The 20,770-nt window shown below is 52.5% G+C and overlaps 1 protein-coding gene across 1 annotated transcript in view; it reads left to right on the forward strand.

Annotated features, from left to right (window-relative positions):
• The window catches only part of CDH23 (cadherin related 23), a 389,598-nt gene that overhangs the window by 97,033 nt on the left and 271,795 nt on the right, over positions 1–20,770 (forward strand). The window contains exons 4-6 of the mRNA XM_081074073.1: positions 3,463–3,605; positions 4,350–4,397; positions 4,532–4,624. Coding sequence (XP_080930199.1) covers positions 3,463–3,605; positions 4,350–4,397; positions 4,532–4,624 — 284 coding nt within the window. The remainder of the gene's footprint in view (positions 1–3,462; positions 3,606–4,349; positions 4,398–4,531; positions 4,625–20,770) is intronic.

Below are 20,770 nucleotides of genomic sequence, written 5' to 3' on the forward strand. Positions count from 1 at the left end.
AATTCCACTGAATTGTACAGTTTAAAATGGTTTAAATGATACATTTTATATGTATTTTTTACCACAACAAAAAAAGAAAAATGAAAGGAAGAAGGGAAGGGAAGGAAGGAGGAAGAAAAGAAAGAATGAACTCCAGGTATTCCACAGCCTGGGTTGCAGGGTATACTGTCTGTTTCTCAGGTCGAAAACAAGCCCAGAGTGTGGCATGTGTATTCCAGGGTCACCCAGTCAGATATGGTTCTGCTGAGTGGCTGCTTCTAGGACCATTGGACTAGTTTTGGGCCCATATCTTGGCCTCTTTCCTATATGAGTGGTACAAACAGAAGTTGCTGGAAGCCATCGTGGTGCAAATGAGCCCTGTGTCCTGGAGAAGCCAAAGCTATGCCCAGCTTCTGCAGAGTGGCAGAACAATGCTGGGCAGGGGAGTATGTGCCCAGCTGGAAAATTGCGGGGCTTCTTGTCTTAAATATAATATTAAATCGGTACCTTTAATTAGTGCACTTAGAAAAGGTCACTAGCAATTACCTGGGACACAAAGCAAGCGTGAGCAGACAAGAGCCCATGAGGAAGCTGAAAAGGACTATTTTGAACAGCACATAATAGAGGGGAAAATGGATAAAAATCCAGGAAATTATAGGGTACATGACAGCAGCTGAAGGCCCCACCCCAGTCCTGCCCAGTGTCCCCCTTCTAGGGAGAGCCTCAGTTTCGGGCCTGACAGAGCCATTTGGTATATTGGACCGAGCTGTGTGACTATGGCTGGAGGGCCAGTGTGGCTTTTCCAGAATCCTGCCGGCCAGCCAGGAGCTTGGCCCTGTACCTCCCACCTGGGCTGGGCCCTGAAGGAGGTTGGCAGGTGAGATATTCAATCTTTGTGGCTCCCATGAACTCATTGCTGTGCTGTAGACAAGCAGGGCTCCCGTGGGCCTCAGTTTCCTCATGTGAAATCTCCCCAGGGCGTTGGGAAGGAGCTCAGTATTCTTCAAACTTTGCCACGAAAGAACCCCTGAGGTTAACAGAAAGGAAATGTGTATCCCTGGAAGTCAGGGGGAGGCTGGAAAGGCTTTTACAGCTTTAGGTTGTCTTAAAAAATAAATGTTACAATATATTCCCATTTGCTTTAGTATGCAGCCATTGCTTGTTATTGAGCAATGCAGATGCTTTGGGAAGATGCACTTGTTTTCTCTGTGATTTCACATACTCATCGAGAGAGAGCACTTTACTAGGAGCCTCAGAGTCTGGAAACTTAGGTTTGAGTCCTGATTCTTGCTCACAGTCATACTTTGGAAAAAGTGCTAAATGCCTTCAGTTGCTCCATCTTTAAAATGGGAAGATTGGGCTCCCTAAATAGTTCCTGAGGGTATTTTAATTCTGTTCCCTGATTTCACTCTTCTTTCTGTTTCTCACCTCCTCCCATCACCTTGGATTCTGCCACGTCCTACTCTGCTTTGTGACCTTGGAGAGGCTACTTTGCCTCTGTGAGCCTCGACTTTCAAATCTGTAGAATGGGTAGAATTATGACTATCAAACAGAGTTGCTGACAGAATTTAATGAGAGAACCCATGTGAATGGGCCTTATACTGTGTCTGGCATATCATGAAAGCCCAATGATTGCGCCAATATCTTCCTTCTCCAAGTGTTGGGCTTCGAGTTAGGGTCTGATAGGGTCACCTCCATGAAAGTCCTGAATCTTAAGTTCACATATCAAGTGTTGAGAGGTATAAAGTTGTGGGGAAAAAACGTGAACTACGAGCCCAGAGTGCCTGGGGTTTGAATTCTAGCTCTGACATTTGTAACTGTGTGGCTGTCATAAATTACTCAATCACTCTTTGTTGACTTATCTGTTAAATGGAGAGAATGACTGTAAAGATTGAATTAGGTAGTGCATGGAAATCCTTTAGCCCAGTGTCTGGAGTGTGGTTAGTGTTCAGAAATGTTAGCTATTACTGTCACGTTAGAACTGTCCTTTTAAAAGTTCACCCAGAAAAGCTCATTAGTAGACTTTTCTAGATGACATTCCCAGAATTTGGAATCCCTTCTTACTTAGCTTGATCAACAGTAAATATGAGAGTCAGTATTTGGAGAAGCAAGGGTACCTGTCCCATTTTATAGGGTAAATTAAGGCTTTGAAAGAAGTGGTTTGCCAAAGGCCATGGTTCTTATCTGACCACTCCTTTGAGAGCCATTTGAGAGTCTTCAATGAAGCTCTAGACCCTCTCTGCAGAAAATGACACACTGTATGACACATTCCTAACATTTTGCACGATTCCTGGAGGTATAAGGACCTCCTGAAGCTAAGGTGACTAGCTGATCCAATTGCTTGGGACCTCGTGGTTTACTATGTATCCTGCCTCAGTGCAAACCAGGGTGGTAGTCTCCCTTCCCGAAGGCTACCCAGGGAGGGCTGTGAACCCCAGAAGAAGACGTCTTACGCTGGGACTCCTTAGGTAGGGCTGTAGGCCAGGCATCCTGATGCCCAGGGTGACCTCCGGCCAGGGCTCTGTTTCCTGGTGAATGGTGATGTCTCAGTCTTCTTCTTGTGACGAAGAGCTCAACCCTGTCACACAGTGCTACACTGGAGTGACTTCAGGCTGGGCCACCTCTTCCTAAGCTCTGTGTACTCCAGTGCTTACCACAAGGCCAGCACCTAATCACTGGCGAATGAATAAGTTTGCAAAATATTGTGAATTAAAAAGGGTGCTTCCATTTGCGAAAGATTGAAATCCAAATCAACTGACTCAGGCAAAAAAAAAAGGGGGGGTAGGAGTGGGGGCATTTATTAGTTCACGTAGCCGAGGAGTCCAGAGGATGGAGCTAATATCACAGATCCTCACACCATCAGGAATCTCTCTCCGTGCAACATTCGTCTCTGTTTTCCTCCTTTTCGGCCTCATTCTCAGGCAGGCTCTTCCTGTGCGGTGCCAAAGACAGCTGCCAGCAAAGCCAATTTATCAACCCCAGTGGAAGGAGAATTCCTCTTTCCCAACATTTCTAACAGAAGTCCCAGGGTTGGCTTTGATTGGCTAGCTTGGGTCACATGCTCATCCCTGAGCCAATCAATTGTGACCAAGAAGATGGAATGCTCTCATTGGCTAGGGCTGATTTATGTGCCCGTCTTGGAACACAAGAATTGAAGGATGGGGTGCCTGCTGTCGTCTGAGCCGTTTGGAGAAGGAGGTCTCCAAATTAAAATCAGAAAAGAGGAGTGGGCAGGCTGAAGTCACAACGATGGTTCCCTATTGTAGGCACATACATCCTGTGACCTGTGACATGTGGGTCTCTAGCCCCACACAGGGTGGAGGTGGGGAGACGGTGTCAGAGCCAAAGACACAGGGTCTTACGGTAGTCAGTGACCTACTGGAGGTGGCTGCTCCGTGCTGGGATTCAGCCACCTGAGCTAGGTGCTGAGCCACAGCCTGACCTCCCATTTTTGCCCTCTTCTCTCTCCCTTGGATACTCCAGGCACGTCTGTGACCCAGTTGCTGGCCCGAGACATGGACAATGACCCCCTGGTGTACGGCGTGGTTGGGGAGGAGGCCTCCCGCATCTTCGCTGTGGAGCCAGACACAGGTGTGGTGTGGCTCCGACAGCCGCTGGACAGAGAGGTATGACCTGCCCGGATCCCTGCCCCAGTCCTTCCCTGAGGCAGGACAGGAGCAGACACTGGGGGACGGTGGCTCATCATCTTTTGGGGGCCTTCCTCTGAGGCCCCATTCTGACCATGAATTAGCATCTTCCTGCCTGAATGGTGTCCCTCTTGAAGGGCCAGTGCTGATGTCTGGACTTGGGGTTGGAATGGGGTGGTTGGGGTGTCTCCAAGCGAGGGGCAATATTGGGTAGGCAAGAGGGACAATGATCCTGGGTTCATCCTGTATAGCCTGGGGGCTCCATGGGGCATACAAGTCTACCCCTGCCCCAAACAAATGTCCCTACAAAGGCCATTTACCAGAGATGCAGGAGTTGATGACCCTGTAGCCCTTTGCAAATTAAGGTAAGAGTTTGAACAGAACTCCAACCCCTGCTCGTTCCTTACATTTGAGGAAGTGGCCGCAGAGGTGTCGAGTGACTTGTTCAAGGTCACACAGCAGTTTAGAGGAAGAGTCCAGGTTAGAACCCAAGACTCTGGATTTCTAATCTGTTGCTCTTTTGGGGAAGAATCCCTATTCTGAACCGGCTTCCCCAATCCAAGGGGCAATGCTCATTTTTTTTAGGGATGCCTTTGGGTACCCAGTCCCAGACCAGCTCCTTAGGCAATGCTGGAGGTCTCGAGCCCCAGGCAGGGCTCAGGACACAGGACCTCAGCTCGTCTCTCTAACTCTCCCCTGCCCCCTCCCTCCTCTTTCTTTCAGACCAAGTCGGAGTTCACAGTGGAGTTCTCTGTCAGCGACCACCAGGGGGTGAGTGACTCCTGAGGCCCTTGCAGCCCTGGGAGGACTGTTCCTGGGCTCCCCGTTGGGGGGAGGGGGGGCGGGGGGGGGGGAAGAAGCCAGCGGCCAGTGCCAACTCTAACTCCCTGCCTTTCTCTTACCAGGTGATCACACGGAAAGTGAACATCCAGGTTGGGGACGTGAATGACAATGCACCCACGTTTCACAATCAGCCCTACAGTGTCCGCATCCCTGAGGTAGGAGCCCCCGGCTCACACTTGGGGGACACTGGGGACCTGCTGCTCCCCACCTGCCTGGGAGTGGAGTAAAGAGTCAGCAGTTGGTACAAGGGCAGGTCCCACTTCTCTTCTCCTGCCCACATCTTAACCCAAGGACCAGGTCTAGGCAGGTTGAAGGTGCTGGCACCTCTGAGGGTGGGGGTCCCATCTGCTGGTTAAGGAGAGTGGGTTGGTGAGAACCTCATGCCTAAGAGAGAGATTGTGTTGGACGAGCCCCACAACTCCAGCTGGTATCGAATCAGGGACAAGACAGAAGTTGGGAGGGGCAGGTATTGCCCCCTCTTTTCTTCCATTCACAGCCAGTATGGGCCTTGGGTAGGTGGACTGGCAGCCTTAACCCCAGGCCTTCCTGCGTTGGCCAGAACAGGTGCCCTCAGGACAGAGAGAACATGCAGTTCCAGGAAGGGACTTTCTTTCCCTAGCCCTGTACCCACCTGCTGCCCCCCTGGCCCTCGGCTCCTTTGTGTTGTCTGTGTACTCTGAGCCTGATTGCATGAGTGAATGCATGTAAAACCAAGCCATTTCTGGTAATTGAGAAGTACAAATTATTGCATTACAAACGGTTCGTTAATAAGTTGGCTGCTGGCTCCCAGTGGCACCAGGGTTCTCATTGCCTGCCATCCTCTCCCTGGTGGCTGATGGCAGTCTTCTGGGCTGGTGGTTAGCAATTCAAAGTCCTCGAAGGTGCTGGGTAAAGAGCTTCTAACTGGGTGTCCCTCGGGCCTGTCCTTGGGGCTCCAGGCTGGGCAGCAGTGAACGGTTGGGATAGGGAAGATGGGAGATGGAATCCACTGGAGAGAAGCAGGTTGGCACCATGGCATTTGAGTTCCACCCCCTTTGTGTTATAGATCATTGGATCAGGAAACTGGAAGAGTCTTTAGAAAATATCTATTCAGTTTATAGATGAGTAAATTGCGGCTCAGGGTGGGAGAGTGACTTGCCCAAGGTCACACAGCTTTGACTTTGAGTCCCTCAAGGAGGAGGGACCTTGTCTCATGTCCCCCAAGTTCATGCTCCTGGCCTTCCTTACTTAGCTGTGAGCCAAGAGTTCTATTCTTGTGCCAGACAGAAGGACGTGAGGACAGGTGTGGGGTGGGGACGCAGCAAGGGCTCCCATGCCCATTCCCTGATAGGGTGGGACAGGAGGGAGAGCCCACAGTCCCAAGCAGGGGGGCACAGTGACCTGAGCTGTGGCTGATATGCCCGGTACTACAGCTTGGCTCTGGGTCTCCTCTCATTTGGAAGCCTCCCTAATTTAATTAAGGGTCTCTACGTGCCAGCCTGCACTCCGGGCCTGGGCTCAGAAACCAAGGGCACGGCTCAGAGTTAATGAGCCTTGGACCCATTGCTCAGCTGCCATCCTGGCAGGCATGGCTGCCCTCTGCCTTCCCTCACAGGGGCAGCAGACAGCAGTGATGGCAAGGGGATGAGAGGTCGTAATCCCCCTCCTCAACCCTTGGGCTGAGGCCAGCCTTTGCCTCTCTCCCTTGCCAGGAGATGTGACCTCTAACACCACCCTGTTGGAATCCTTTGGGATTCTCCAAAGGCCTCTTCTCTCCAAAGGAGAGAACCTCTTTTGTCACTCATTTATTTAACAAATATTTATTGAGTGTCTGCTGTGGGCTTGGCGCTGTGCCAGGCTCTCAGTGCCCAGAAACCTGGGAGGCCAGAGGAATGTGCAATGATAGGAGCCAGAACTAGCGGTAAGGGACCTCAGGCCCAGCGCTGTTTGCTCCCAGATGGCTGGGTCCATTTGGGCCTGTCACTTAACCTCTCTGGGCCATAGCCCTCCTTATCTGATAAGGCCTGCCTCCTGCCCATCTGATGAAGAGAGGGTGGGCTGAGAGAGGCCATCTGCAAGGACACACAGTCCTTGGAGGAAAGCCATGTGGTTTACCTGCTCAATGTAAACATCCCTGGATCACTTCACTGGTCTGATACTCGATCGGGGCTGCTCAGTGTGGCCAGGGGGATGTGGTGTCCGTTGGATGAAGGCCGGGCCACTCCTGACCTGAGGTGGCTTGGCACTAACCAGCCGTGGCCTGGTATGGTCACCTGAGCTAGAACTTAGCTGCCTGGCTCTGGCCCCTGGCCCAGAGTTGAGCCCGGAGTCTCCTGTTTGCATTGAGGTCACCCTGCAACCCCAGGCCCCTGCCCTTGAGAAGTCTGATTTGTGGCAGAGACCCTGCCGTTTTGAACAGAGTGAGTGCAAACCAGAGAAACGGGGCATGGAGACCCTGTGAAGCATCAGTGCTGGGGGGTTGCCAGTGATCAGAGAAATATCAGTAGGAGGAGGTGGGTTTTCAGCAGAATCTTGCCAAGCTGAGCAGCGGAGCTCCTGTGTTTATCAAGAGAAGGGGGAGCCCTGTGTCAAGGCATCTGGGTTCTAGTCCTGACTGTGCCAATAACTGGTTCGGTGAGACTCTAGGGGGTTTGGCCAGGCCCCTTCTAGGCTGACTTCTGTGAGCTCGTGAATCCAGCACAGGACGCTCCTTCTTTTCCTTTGGGACTTCGTTACTCCTTGAGCAATGGTGGAGAAGCTCTCGTGGCTGCCTCCTTGCACTCAGCTCCCCTCTTGGCCATCCCACCCACCTGTCCCTTATCCGTTACCTTCTCAACCCCCACTCCCCCCAGCCCTAGAGGCCCTGATGCATTTGGATCTGTCGTGCTCAGAACCCAGGGATAGGCATGGGGAGCAGGTTCCAAGGAAGCAAAGTCTAGGTCTACATAAGGAAGAACTTTTTAAATGAGTCCCGCCCCTCAATCTACTCCCCTGCCCTGCTGAGCGTGTACTGAGCTCCCCAGTCCTGGAGTTGTGCAAGCAGAAGCAGGAGAAGCCCTTGTTTCAGAAGACATCCAGAACTGAGTGTTAGAGAAGTGATGAATCAGAGGCTCCCAAACACACCCCATTAGAATTTCTGGGGGGACTATTTAGAAGGCATATTCCCAGGCCCCTGCATCCTGAATCAGGGTTTGGGGAGAGCTGGCCCAGGAATCTTCATTTTTCACAAACTCCCCTGTTGACCGTGGACCCTGGAGGATTATCTCTGACACCTCCCCACCAGAGGGTTTCAGAGAGGTGCTGGGCAGCCCATCTTTGAGCAGAACTTTCAGTTTGTTCACAGCTGCCTGGCGACATGCTCCATGGGAACCCATATCGTCAGCCTGGAACAGGAGTGGGTAGGAGGCAAATCAAGGCCAGGCGCTGTCCCTTTCCTGGGAGAAACTCACCTGCCCCAGCTCGCCCAACCCTGCCCCCTCTCCCTCTGAAAGCCCCCATCCTGGCCTTGGGAGAAGCCAGGCAGTTGTGTTTGGGTTTGTTTGTTCTTGGTTCCCCTTCTGCCCACCCCTCTCCCCTCACTAAACTGTTCTCCATGTAATTATCCATTTTATCAGGGTGAAGGGCCCTGCAATTCACTTGTCGAAGCCCTAACGAGGCAGCGTAGATGCTTTCAAGTCCGTAAAGAAAAGGGAAATCCTGCTAGAATTGGCAACTTAATTCACCAAGCCAGCCTCGACAGACCTCATTAAGTCCCCGTGTATTCATTTCAGGCTAATGGCTGTCATGCTGACTGCTGTTTGATTTGCTGTAATAGACTTTTATGTCGTTCCAATTTGCTCAAACGTGTTTGCCTGCGTCTGTGCCCAGCAGTGCTGCTCCAGTACCTCCGTTCGGGGCGCGTGCCTGCCTTGCTGACCTTCAGCGCGGCCCCCTCCCACCCTGTCCCCGTCCTCCTGGGGCCACCCCCTCAGCCCTTCCTCCAGGTATGCCCTGTCCTTGGGACCAGGGTGTTTGGGCTGGAGGATGGATGTCAGGTTAGAAGTCAGATGGTGCAGGTGGTTCCTTGAATCAAGGAGTCAAAAGAGGGCCTTTGGAGTCTCAGGGGCAGCCGTGTCCTTGAAATTCTGACAAGTTCAGCTGCCTTAGCTGGGCAGTCGAGGCTCTTCTCCATCTGGCCTCAACCTACCTTTCCCAGCTTGTCTTCTGCTCGTCCTCCACATGAATCTTCCTGTCAGCCCAGGGGTCGATTCGATGCCTCTGAGCTTATGTCTGTCTCTCCTTTCTCTCGCTCTGACACACACATACACCGCGCTGTTCTAACGAGTACTGTAGTGTTTTTCTTCTCTCAACCTCACTCGATTCTGCTTGTCCTTCAAAGCTCAGATTGATCCACCACGTCCTGGTCCAGTCAATTTTTTTTTAAATGAACACAACCAACATTTGTTGAACCGCTATAGAGCAGGGCCCAGGGATCTAAGCCAACTTGTAATGCAGGGTAGAGAAAAACGACTCTACCGTTTGCCAGCTGTGCAGCTTTGGATGGTGACGTAACTTCTCTGGATCTCAGTTTCATATCGATAAGATGGGCAACGATATTTGTCTTGTGGAGTTGTTGTGACAGCTATAATAACGCAGGTAGTAAAAGCCCTTAGCACCTTTTGTGGCTCATAATATATTCAGTAAAACACTGGTGATTAAGACCAGGGTCTTTGTCCTCGTGGAAGGTAATTTTAGAGAGAAATACCAATAAGTAGATGTCTAACTACATCTAAATGTATTAAATGCCATGATAGCTTAGGGTGTGCAAAGTGGGGCGGAAGTACTGTAGAAGGAATCTATACCTGGTCTATACACTGGGGCTATTTGTTTGGGGCCGTACAGGATGAGTAGGAGTTTTTTAGTCACAGAAGGATATCATGGTGTCTCTGAATATCATATACTTGCTGAGGTCCTTTAGCCTCTTTTCATATATTGGAATTGCCTAAAGACGGAAGGGAATTCTAACCCTTGATCAGAGATCCTCTTGTGGAGGGACAATTGCAGGTGCCCATTGTCACCTTGTGGAAGTAAAGCTGGGCTCCCTGGGCCCCTGCCTCGGTCTCTGTGACAGACAGGTCCCCATAGATCTTTATCACTGGTGGCTTCAGGTGACCAGCTGTGAGCTGGGGATGAACCTGGAGGAGGGGTGGGGTGGAGCTGGGATGAGATGACAGGGGCCTTAGAGATTGCGATTCCTTGCCCTGCCTGAGCCTCAAAGCTGGCTGGGGGCCGACTCACAGCCAGAATCCAGGCTTCCTGGCCCTGGGTCCCGCAGGCTGTACCCTCTCTCCATGTCACTTAATAGGGACAGATGAAAGTTACTTACTCCCTGGACCTCCTTCCTAGAGGTGGGAGAGCAGAGAGAAGAGTATTACTGGTGATCATTTGCCAAGGAGACAAAAATAAATAACTTATTTCTGAGATCATAACAATGAGTTGATATTGTTATTATTGAGCGTATCCCACGTGCCCAACACTGTGCTTTCCGTGTGGGAGCTCACTGAGTCCTCATCACCACCTCGTGGGGTGGTCACTCTTGTTCTTCCCATCTTGTAGATGTGGACATGGAACTCAGTGACTTCACCAAAGATAGTCAAGGGTGGAGCCAGGATTCGGAGACGGCTCTGGCTATGTGACTTTTGGCAGGTAGCTTCAATTCTACCTGCAAAATGGAAATAATTATACCTGCCTTGCAAAACTATAGTGAGAATTAAAGTAAATGGGGCCATGTGTGGGGAGTGCTTAGCCTAGGGCCCGGTGTAAGTAAGTGGTCAACAAATGGTTGTGGCTGTAGCTGTTTTTATGTCCATCTCTCCCACCAGCCTGAGCAGGGACTGAGCTTGGTCATCTGTATGTTCTTAGTACCCAACCGGGCCCATGGACATTTATTTCACCAAAGGGGAGAGCCGAGGGCTGGGTGGTTGGGAGGAGCCCAGGAGCATTTATGCAAAGTATGTTGCCCCAGCCAGCTTGTTTCACCCAGGTGAGGGGTCGTTTACTGCTCACGACCCAGGGTGGGGCTAAGGAGCAGCCAGACCTGGCGCTGAGCTGGAGAGGGCGCTCACACCCACCCTCCCCCCCCACTCCTCCCTCCCCCGTCATCGCATACCCCGCTTTCCTCCGAGGACACCCTAAAGCTCATTGCTGTTGCTCACTGGTGCTCCCTGTTGCCCGCCAATTCCTGGATCTCAGCCATGCATTCTCTGTGTGGCCGGCATGTGGGGGAGTCCCGGAGTGGTGGCCGACGAGGCCTGGAGCATGTGGATATAGAGTTGGCTGGACTTATTAGCACCTGCTCGGCCTGGCAGCAGTGCCCCCAATGGCCCTCCTCACAGTGTGCCCATCAGATGCTGGATGATTTATAAACTGCATCCTCAGGTTGCAGCGAGAGGTAGAGAGGAAGTATGGGGGGCCCCCACTAGCTTGTGCTTGCCATTCCCCCAAGGTGTCAGCTCTGCTCACAAAAGTGTCATCTCCCATGCCCGGAGCAGCAGCCCCTTGACAGGCCATATTAATTTATGCTGCCCCGCAGCCCCCCTCTGCATCTATAACCACCCACCTATTGATCTGGGAGAGGGAGACCCATAAATCATCTCGGAGCTCCGGATCCTGCTGGCCAGAGCCAGAGGAGTTTGTTCTAGCCAGGTGGCAGCCCCAGGCCGTATGCCTGTGCCCCTCATGAGCAGCCCAAGGTACTTGCGCCTCTTCTGGTTTCCTCCCGCTGTCGGCACAGTGGGGAATCCCTCTTCCCTCACAGTGGACAGGTGCCTAGCCTGCAGCAGCCCGGACCGTAAGCTTTGGACTTGTAGTGATTGAGGGACATATGCACGTGAGCAAAGCAACAGGACCACCAGTTTGTACAAAGTTGAGGTGTGTGCATGCGCTCGCGCGTATGTGTTTATTTAAGTAACATCATGTTTTCTATAGCTGAGTGTTTTCACTATCTTTCATGGGTCTTGATGACAACTGTAAGTTAGGGGATAATTCTTCCCATTTTAGAGATGAGAGAAACTGAGGCCAAGATAAGTTCACGGACTTCTCCAAGTCCCTGAGTCAGCTTACAACTGGAGCCCCAGTCTTGCTCTTTGTCATCTCGCAGCATTTTTGCATGTGTCTTTTTGCAGCTTTCCTATGGCCTGCTTATATTATAATTTGCTAGAAGTTGCAGGGGTGAGGCCTGGATACAGCCAGGAAAGGGGATCCTGGGCCTTGTGCACAGGCTTACGACACGTACCGGACACAGGCTGTGGGGAAGCTTCACTCAGCCCACTGCCTGTTCCCTGGCGTGAGGACCACCCTGGTGGTCAGGACCCAGCCATGGTCCTAGTGACGCCCCTTCCTTGTGACCTGCAGGATTAGTGCGCCCCCAGAGGCAGCCTCTAAGATTTCGGTCCCCAAATGTGCACACAACATTGTTCATAAGAAATAGGAGACCCACCCATATGGGTAAATGCCAGCCTGCTCCCCCTGGCTTCAATATCTTTCTGCCACCTCCTCCTGGATCTTATGTGCCCAGGAGGGAATAAATGGAGTCCCACAAAACCAGGGCCTAAAGAGCTCAGCTCAGCCAATACTCCGAGGCTCCTTGCTTCCTCTTCCACTCCGTGGAGTGAAGCCAAGGCCTCCTGGCCCCCCCATGACCCCTGCAGCACCTTCTCGTTCCATACCTGTGGGCTGCAGGTTTCCTCCTACACCCTCACCAGGAGGACAGAAGACAATGCAGGAGCAAGACACAAAAGAGCCAAATGTAATTAAAATTATTATTTTGTTTGAACGATAATAATGTTCTTAATTATGTCGATTTCCTTGCTGATTCTAGTGGGGAGTCTTTGGGGGCCCATATAATTCTATTGTAATGACTGTAGGACTCTCCACCATGAATACAAAGTAGGGGACGGTGTGTGGAGACCAGCACGTGCAGGGACGTCTTTTATAGTGTCCCCCCACTTTAAATAAAGAAGCTCTAACTGGAAGGAAATGATAGCTGCCTGCTAGGAGATGTGCCTGCTGCATTATTGGGCTGTCAGCCTCCCGTGCCTGGAGTTCATCCGTTGTCTTACATCTCCCTTTATCTTAAATGTTCTCTTCTCCCCATGGTGGAGCCTGTGGAGGATGGGTGCAGGTCTCCTACCTGTACCCCTTTTCCTTCAGGCAATGGGGTCTCCTTAGACCCTGAGTGGAGAGAAGGCTTAGGAAACTGATGGTCGAAGAAGGCCCCATGTGCAGCCAGGAACAGCTGTGGCTTTAATGCATTGTGTGCCAAATCTGTGACGTGGGGACCCCGATCCCTACCGTGGAATAGTGTGATGGAGCCATGCACACATAGGCTCTAACTCCAAAATGGGAGGCCGTGAGCAAAGTGTTTAGCCTCTCAGAGCCTCAGTTTCTTCATCTGTAAAATGGGGATACACTGGCGTTGCTGTAAAAGTTCAGTGAGAGCACATGTCTGAAGCAACACTCGCAGAGGGTAGTTGATTGGTATTCCACAGTTTTGAAAAGTTCTTGGAGAACTTTGAGAAAGTTGCTTGAAGTCCAAGGAGCTTGACAGGTAGGCGCTGTTGCTACAGACTGATTGGTTGACATTGCGGTGTCAGTGGTCAAGAAGCTTATAGTCCTGGGGGAGACAGGAAACTTGTAGAAAACCTGAAACAAAGATATGATGAAGAAAAAAATGGAATCAGAGTTATCTAGAAATAACTAGTAATAAACCAAGAGCATTCCAAATGGACTCCTTAAAAACAGCATCACAGGGACCGTCGAGGTGACTTAATCCAACCACACCTTCTGTAGAGGTCAGCGAAACCGGAGAGGGTGAACAACTTGCCCTAGTAAATCAGTGGCAAACCAGTGAAGACCGAAGGTAATAGAGAAGGGTCTTCAAGAACTGGTTTCTGGAACTCCTGAGGCTGAGCCTGTCCCTGGGCTGGGGGCACAGTGCTGTTTTCCCAGATGGGACCTGGATGTCCAGAGCTGGGCTGGGAGCAGGGGGGGGGGCTGCCTCCTGGGCTCCTGCAGCCCCTCCAAACCCAAGGACAGTAGTCTGCTGGGTGGCCCCTTCAACGCAGGGATAGGGACGCATGTGCGTGCTGACTTACCGTCAGTATGCTGCTGCTGTTTCTCATGTTTGTGGAGGCTCTGGGCTTTTGTCTCTATTTACCCGAACAAGTCCAAATATTGTCAAAACAGCTTGGGGACAGGCCTGGCAGCCCCCGTGACATTGAGGCCACCCCCCCACACACACAATTGGCTTGTTTTGATGTGTTTGCAGGCCGCTTGAACCACCTTGTTTTCTACCAGGAGGGGGAAAATGAGAGAGTGCATGCTCTTGGTTGACGGTTGATGGAATTATTATAATGTCTCTGAATCCGTAGCAGCCTTTAATTACTTTGCAACTTTGTGGCGCTGGCTGGAAGCTGAGAGGGGCTGGGCTCTCCCTTTATAATAACCTTAAGTGAAGGCCTCCTGTCCGTCTATTAAAAAGCCCTCTCTTCTCTCCAGTGTGATAATGCAGCTGAGAGATTTCACCCGGGCTATAATCACTAGGTACAACGTAATCGTCCCTGCTCACTGTCTTCATCAGTCGGCCAGCCCACCTCCCAGGCATGGGGACTGCCAGCCATGAAGAGCCAGATGCCCGCTCACGTCCTCGTCCAGGAGGGTCACAGGCTCAGGCTGGTCCACTCTCCCAGTCTTGGCCCTGAGAGGGAAGCCGCATGCACAGGAGGGCTTTTGCATTGACCCCTTCCCTCGAGGCGCCTCCCCAACCCCCATGTAGTCCCTAAGTGTAGAAATCCATTCCATTTGCATGCGGCTTTCAGCTCCAAGCGTTTCTTGCCTTCCTGTCCTGGGGGGTCATCTTCCTGCCTGCTGGCCTTTGTTCATGTTCCTTCACCCAAGCCCACTGTATCATCTTCCTTCCCACCATGAAGCCAAACCCAGGTCTTCCTTCCTCAGAACCATCTAGTGGGGGAGGCCCAGGGGTGGGGGATCCTGTCTGTCCCCGCTTGATAGACAAGCCAGCCAAGTGTTAGAGAAGTAGGAAGACTTGCCACGTTATTCCCTTTGGAAGTGACCCACTGGGAGCTAATCCCAGGGCCCCTCCCTTGGTCTTCTCTCAATGGGACCTAAAGGCACAGGCCTCTTTTAGTCTCTGCCCTGGGAGTTGCTCCTGACACCCACTCCATCCACCCTGACTTCTGACTCTCCTCCCGAGCCCACCGTCTGCCTCCTGACCTTGGCCTGGGGTGGTCCCCCGACCTCGCTGTGGGCAGAAGAGGCCAATTGGACCCAGGTCTGGGTGCTGAGCCTTCCTCGGGCTGGTTCAGCCAGGGGCAACCCCTCCTGTCTTGGTCACCTGTCTGTACAGCTCAGCAAGTTAGAGTGGGGGGAACTCTGACCCAGAGGGGCAGGAACCCCACCATCCGGGGTTAGGAGACTTAGGTGAGTCACTTTCCCTTTCCAGGTCTCAGTTTGCCCCTCTGTTAAATGGGACTGGTAGTCCTGGGCCTGTCCACACCACATGGGGATCAAGGACAGGACAGACAAGAAGGCCTTGAGCTTAAAGCCTCATTTAAGTGGGACAGATGAACCCCTGGAATATTTTCTCCAGTGCTCCCCACTCAGCTTCATGATTTTTCTTCTTTTTGTTGGAGGGGGGAGATCTGTGTGTCACTTAAGCATAGATATGAGCAATGAACAGTCCTAAGTGTTCAGCTTTATGAGTTATCACAAAGGGAACACATTTGTGCGTCCACACTGGCATCAAGAAGCAACTTCTCCAGCACCTAGACACACCCTGGTGACCCGCCAACCCCTCCCCTTCTCCCCAGAGAGTAACCACTACCCTGGCTTTTAACCCACGGAGTACTTTTACACATTTACATTTTATTATGTACATTTCGTTTGATTTTTATTATCACCTGTGACCCTGGCACAGGCAGCAGCTTCCTTTCGGAGGTGACAGCAGTTAGGCGCATCATGGTCAGGTTAGTGGTTTGAATGTTGGTCTCACACGGCGCACATCTGGGAGTCCCTGGGAAACTTCCTGTCTCTGAGAAAATGGGTGTGGTGCTGCCATGCAGGTGGCACAACACAGCCTCTACGTGGCAAGTGGCAAGACGGGAGCCACTGTCCCCTGAGGGCATAGCCTCTCAACAGCCTCTGTCAGGTAGAGGGCCATCTCTGCAGGTGAATACAGGGCTGCCAGGTGCTGGGACAGGAGGCTGCGTGGGAGAAAGGGAGTCACAGGGAACGAAGTGTGTGAAACTTAGGTTGCGAGGAAGGAGAGAAAGGAGAAGGGTCCCTTTTCCCATACTGTCTTCTTATGTCCTCACAGGAGTCCTTCACATTGATAACAAAGATGTAATTGTCCTCATGTTATTGGTGGAGAAATGGGACGAGAGACGTTAAGTGACTTGCCCAACGTCACATAGCTAGTCCCAGATTTTGTCTTCTTTGTACTGCCCCCAAAGCAAGTCCAAATACCTTTTAACACCAGCGTATCCACTCAGGCTTGGGGGTTTACTGTGAGTCTGCTGCCTTCAGAGGAGCAGCCCTGAGTCTAGAGAAGGGGGAGAGGGAGGGTGCTTGGTAAGGAGGATAGTTCTGAAATGACCTTTATTGCATTCTAGCACCTCCAGCCTCCCACAAAGCTGCGGCTCATATCAGCAACCCAATGTCAGGCCTGCACAGGAAAACACAAAGATCTTTAAAGGTTTCTGAGTAGCTCGAAGTGATTTTTTTCCCCTGGTAACGGTTGGGGTAGGGCCAGGGCAATGGGAGGAGAATAATAAATTCTCCTAAAGCCTTGTATTTCTTCCCCCATCAGATTCCCCCAAACTCAGGGGCCACCAGACCTTAAAAAAATTCCTCCCAACACAGCCCAAAAGATGGAGATGGAGGGAAATGCAGCAGCAGCTATTGGGGCGGAAAGCCCTAAATGGTGTGGAAGTAATGCCTAAAGTGTGCTGGCGATTACAGACGTTTCCACAGAGCCACGCTCCTCGGGCTGCGCGGGTCGGTGCCAGCATCCGTAGAGAAATAAATAAATAAGTGAGCAAGCCTCCGAGATCCTGTGTGCTGTTGCTGCGCAGAAGGAGGGATGGGGGAGGTCACTGGTGAGGGGTGGGAGGAGGGTAGACAGGCTCATTCATTCTTCCCTCCATCCATTCATTGGACTGTTGAGTCCCTGTGAGGTGCAAGGGGGTGTTGCTAAAACCTTTTCATTGTGTTCCGAGCCTGGCGGCCATAATCCCACAAGGCTGGCCTGACCCGAGGCCTGACCCGAGGCCCCATGCCAGTCTCCCCTTGACAGTCTGCTTTCCTGCACCTCATCCTTGTTTGTGGTCCCCAAGGGCACCATGCCACAGGGTCTTTGCACAGCCATTGCCTTCCCCCTTTCCATGAACTCCTACATCCCTTGAGGTCTTCAATCCCTGATGGGTCCCTCCTCCCAGGGCAGAACAGGGCTCCTCCCCAGGGCACCATAACTATGATCTTGGCATGTAGTTATCACTGTTGGTCTCCCGAAGGAGACTGTGGGCTTCGTGAGAGCAGGGGCATGTCCGTGTGGCTGTCTTTCCCCCCGTGGACCCTCAGGACCTGGTGCCCAGTTGCGACTCAGGAAAGATTTGTTGCACAATGCAGTTTATACCACTCGTCTTCAGGGAGCTTCTCCTCCTCCTCTCCTCGGCAACCCGCCTCTTCTCGGAGAGGAAATGCGTGCTCTAGTCTTTGGTGTGCTCTCGTCCCAAGGCCCACTGCTGAAGCCATCTTAGAAGTGGACAAGGGCCCAGCCTGCTCTCACCCAGTTAGCAGGCAGCCAGTGGGAAATGAGGGCGCCTCACTCAGAGCTACTGGAGGAAAGGATGTCATCTAATAGGGCTGGGGCATGGGAGGCAGAAGACGAGCCCCAAAGATGTCCATGTTCTAATCTTGGGAATCTGTGACTATGTTTCCTCACATAGCAAAAGGGACTTGGAAAAGGTGATTAAGTTAAGTACCGTCATGGGGAGACATCCTGGTTTATCTGTATGGACCCAGTGTAATCACAAGGGTCCTTTCAGGAAGGAGGTAGCAGAGGTCAGAGGGAGACTTGTAGGTGTTCCACTGCAGGTCTGACTATGGAAGCACTGGCCATGAGCCAGGGAATGCAGGTGGATTCTAGAAGCTGGGAAAGAAAGGTGTGGAAACAGAGTCTTCCCTAGAGCCTCCAGAAGGAACGCAGGTCTGCTAACCCTTTGATTTTAGTCCAGGAAGACCCATTTTGGATTTCTGGTCCCCAGAACTATAAAATGACAAAGTCATGTTGGTTTAAGACATGAAGTCTGTGGCAGTTTGTTCCTGCAGGGACAGGAAACTGGCATAGGGTGCTTTGAAGGCAGAGCTGTAGGGGCACGCAGCCTGCTGTGCACCCCTCTAGCACCCCTAAACTCTACTCATAGTTCACTCACTCCTTTGGGTTGTCTGAATATAGGCTGTGGGTCAGGGTTCCCAGAGCTGGGGAGGGGCCCTGCAGAACCAGGAGGGCTGAGGTGGAGGACCCTGAGGGTCCATGCAGAGAGGTGTGGCGAGAGGGAGAGCTGACAGATGAGGGGATGGAGAATCATGCTGAAAGGTGCAGCATCCAAGAAGTGGCCACCATGCTTCTCGGGCCCCAGGAAGACTTCCCCATTGCAGAGGGCTTAGTGGGCACCTGAGTGTTGGAGACTCTTCTGGAAAACTTGGCCTCTTGGCACCAACCAGACACCAGAGAGAAGAATCTGCTTTGCTTGCCACCAGAGTGGTAATGGGATGCAGGAGTATTGGTTCCATGTGCCTCACCCCATTCCCATTCATTCATTCATTCATTCATTCATTCATTCATTCATATATTCACTCACTCACTCATTCATCACACATTGTCTGGGTGCCTGCTGGATGCCAAGCCCCTGCTGGGAGCTAGGGACATAAGAGGAATGACACATGGTCCCTGGCCCCCAGGAGATTCTGGCTGGGCCCTGCTCACCTACAGTGGCACTCTTCAAAACAGAATGGGAAGGAAGCCAGTACTTGAAGACCCAGGCAGCCAGCACCCAAAGCTTGGCCATCTCTGGGTTGCTGAGGGGTAAAGCATGGCAGGTCACCTACCCACATTAGTGCTATAGGAAAGCTGCACCCCAACCACCCTGTGTTGGCTCCTCGTCTTCCTGTGGCAAGTATTCATCTAAAGCACGTCTCCTTCCAGGCAGCAGAATTGGACAAACTAGCTCTAAATGAGCTTGGCAAATTGGTTCTCTCTGCTCTGTCCCACTCCTCCCCCACCCTGCCCTGCAGCAGCCTGGGTTCACCTACAGGCCTGCGTTCAGTCTGGGCCTGGGAGAGGGACAGCAGGGACAGCGTGGGCCGGGGCAAGCAGGGCGGCCTCCCCCACCTCTGGGCGCCCCGTCTGCCTCTCTCTGTCTGAGGTGGGTGGAGGCCCCACAAGACATGCAAGGCCCTCCTAGAGAGTCCAGGGACATTGATGGGGGACGGGCAGGGCACAGAGCCTTTAGAAGGCCTGGCAGGGGCTCAGTCACCACGCCTTCCTCTAACCTCTTGTTCCAACTTCTGTTTATACCCCTTGTCTAGTACGTGGGTCCTCCCGGTCCTGAGTTCCAGGATTCATGACCTGATTCAAGATGGGGTCTGTATCTGCTAATTCCTTGAACCCATAAGGTGTGGGGACACTGGGAAAGCACTGGTTAACAACAGTCAGGGAGCCTGCGTGCTTTCACTTGTGTACTTTGTGTGCCCCATCTACGGTGTAGGTACTCGGATTGTCCTTTTTCTAAGCTGTGGACCCTGAAGCTCAGAGAGGTTAAGTCAGTTGCAGACTTGGGGTGTGAACCTAGCCAGTGCCCCAGCAGTGCCCCCATAGTCACTGTACCTTTGTTGACAGTGGGTCGAGGATTGGGCCACAGAGGTGCTTATGTCTTGCACATCGCGTGAACGTGCCCTGAATGCTCAGAGAACCCAGCAGGCAGCAGACCCTTGGGAGGGGCTCCTAGGGCAGGACTCCTAGGGCAGGACTTCCGGGCTCTGGCTTCTGGCAGCCCTCCCAGGTCTCCCCTCAGTGCCCAGTGCCATGGCCAGCACGGGACAGAGAGGATGGGAATGCCAGACGCCACGCCCAATCCTAGAGAGCCAGGCTGGGCAGCGTGTTCCTGGACAGACGGCCCTCCCACCCCTGCATCAGTGCACGCACGCGTGCACAGCTCTCAGGCGTGACGGCCGCCCTGCCTCCTTCTGTCCCGTGTGTCTCCCTCATGGGTCACTGCCCTGCAGTGGTAAATCATGAGCAAATCGGCCACAGCCAGCAGGAGGCCAGGAGGACACAGGGAGGGGAGCTGCCATCAAGGCCATTAGCACCGAGCTGGCCAGGCAGACGGAAGCACAGCTGACTGGGGAGAGTGAGCCAGCCTCCTCCTCTGGCACGGCTCTGTAGCCTCCACGGTGTGACATGAGATGGGGCACACACATGGGACATGTGTGCTCACTGGGAACTCCCTGAGCATGCAGGATTCATGGCATGGACACTTGCTTATGCCTCCCCCCACCATGAGCACAATTTTCATATCAGGACAATCATTTCACGTGTAGGAGCGGGAAGCTTGTTTCTGCCTAGATTTTTTGAACCAGCACAGATCTCGTCCCTCTGCTCTCCATGGCAGCAATGTGTCTTAAAGGAACACTGGACGGGGATACTTCCATATGTCTGTGGCTTTTCCTTTTGTCTCCCTGGGCCTCAGTTTACCCGCTTATGCAGTTTACCCACTTATGCAAAGCTAGCGATGGCTGGCTTCCTGTCCAGTAAGGGTGGTTATAAGAAACAAAAGAGGCAATGATGAAATGACATATACACGAAGACCCAGTTCCCCAGGTTGTGGCCTGGCTGAATTATGCCTTCAGGCAGGCCGTGGCTCTGCGAGGGGTCTCAGCCATATTCCTGCCTCCAGGAGGAGAAGGCCAGCCTGGCGTGTGCCACTCCGTGGTGGCGCTTTGGACTTGGGTCTCTGGATCTCCCACAGCCCCAGATCAAGGGTCAATCAATCCCAAGGCCTGATGAGCGGAGATGGGGCATGTGTTGGTAAACTGAGGTCCGGCCCCCGATGCCCTCTCTGTGCAGCAGTGCCTTGGGACAGGTCCCTTCCCATAGTCTCACCTGGGGGCTGTCAGGCGGGCAGTCCTGTCCCTTCTGCACGGCTAGCCTTGCAGCTGGCCTGTGGTAGACACAGCTTTTTTGTTTTTGGTTAAAAAGCCTCATC

Source organism: Rhinolophus hipposideros (genome assembly GCF_964194185.1).
Source record: "Rhinolophus hipposideros genome assembly, chromosome: 15".
NCBI classification, from domain to species: Eukaryota; Metazoa; Chordata; class Mammalia; order Chiroptera; family Rhinolophidae; genus Rhinolophus; species Rhinolophus hipposideros.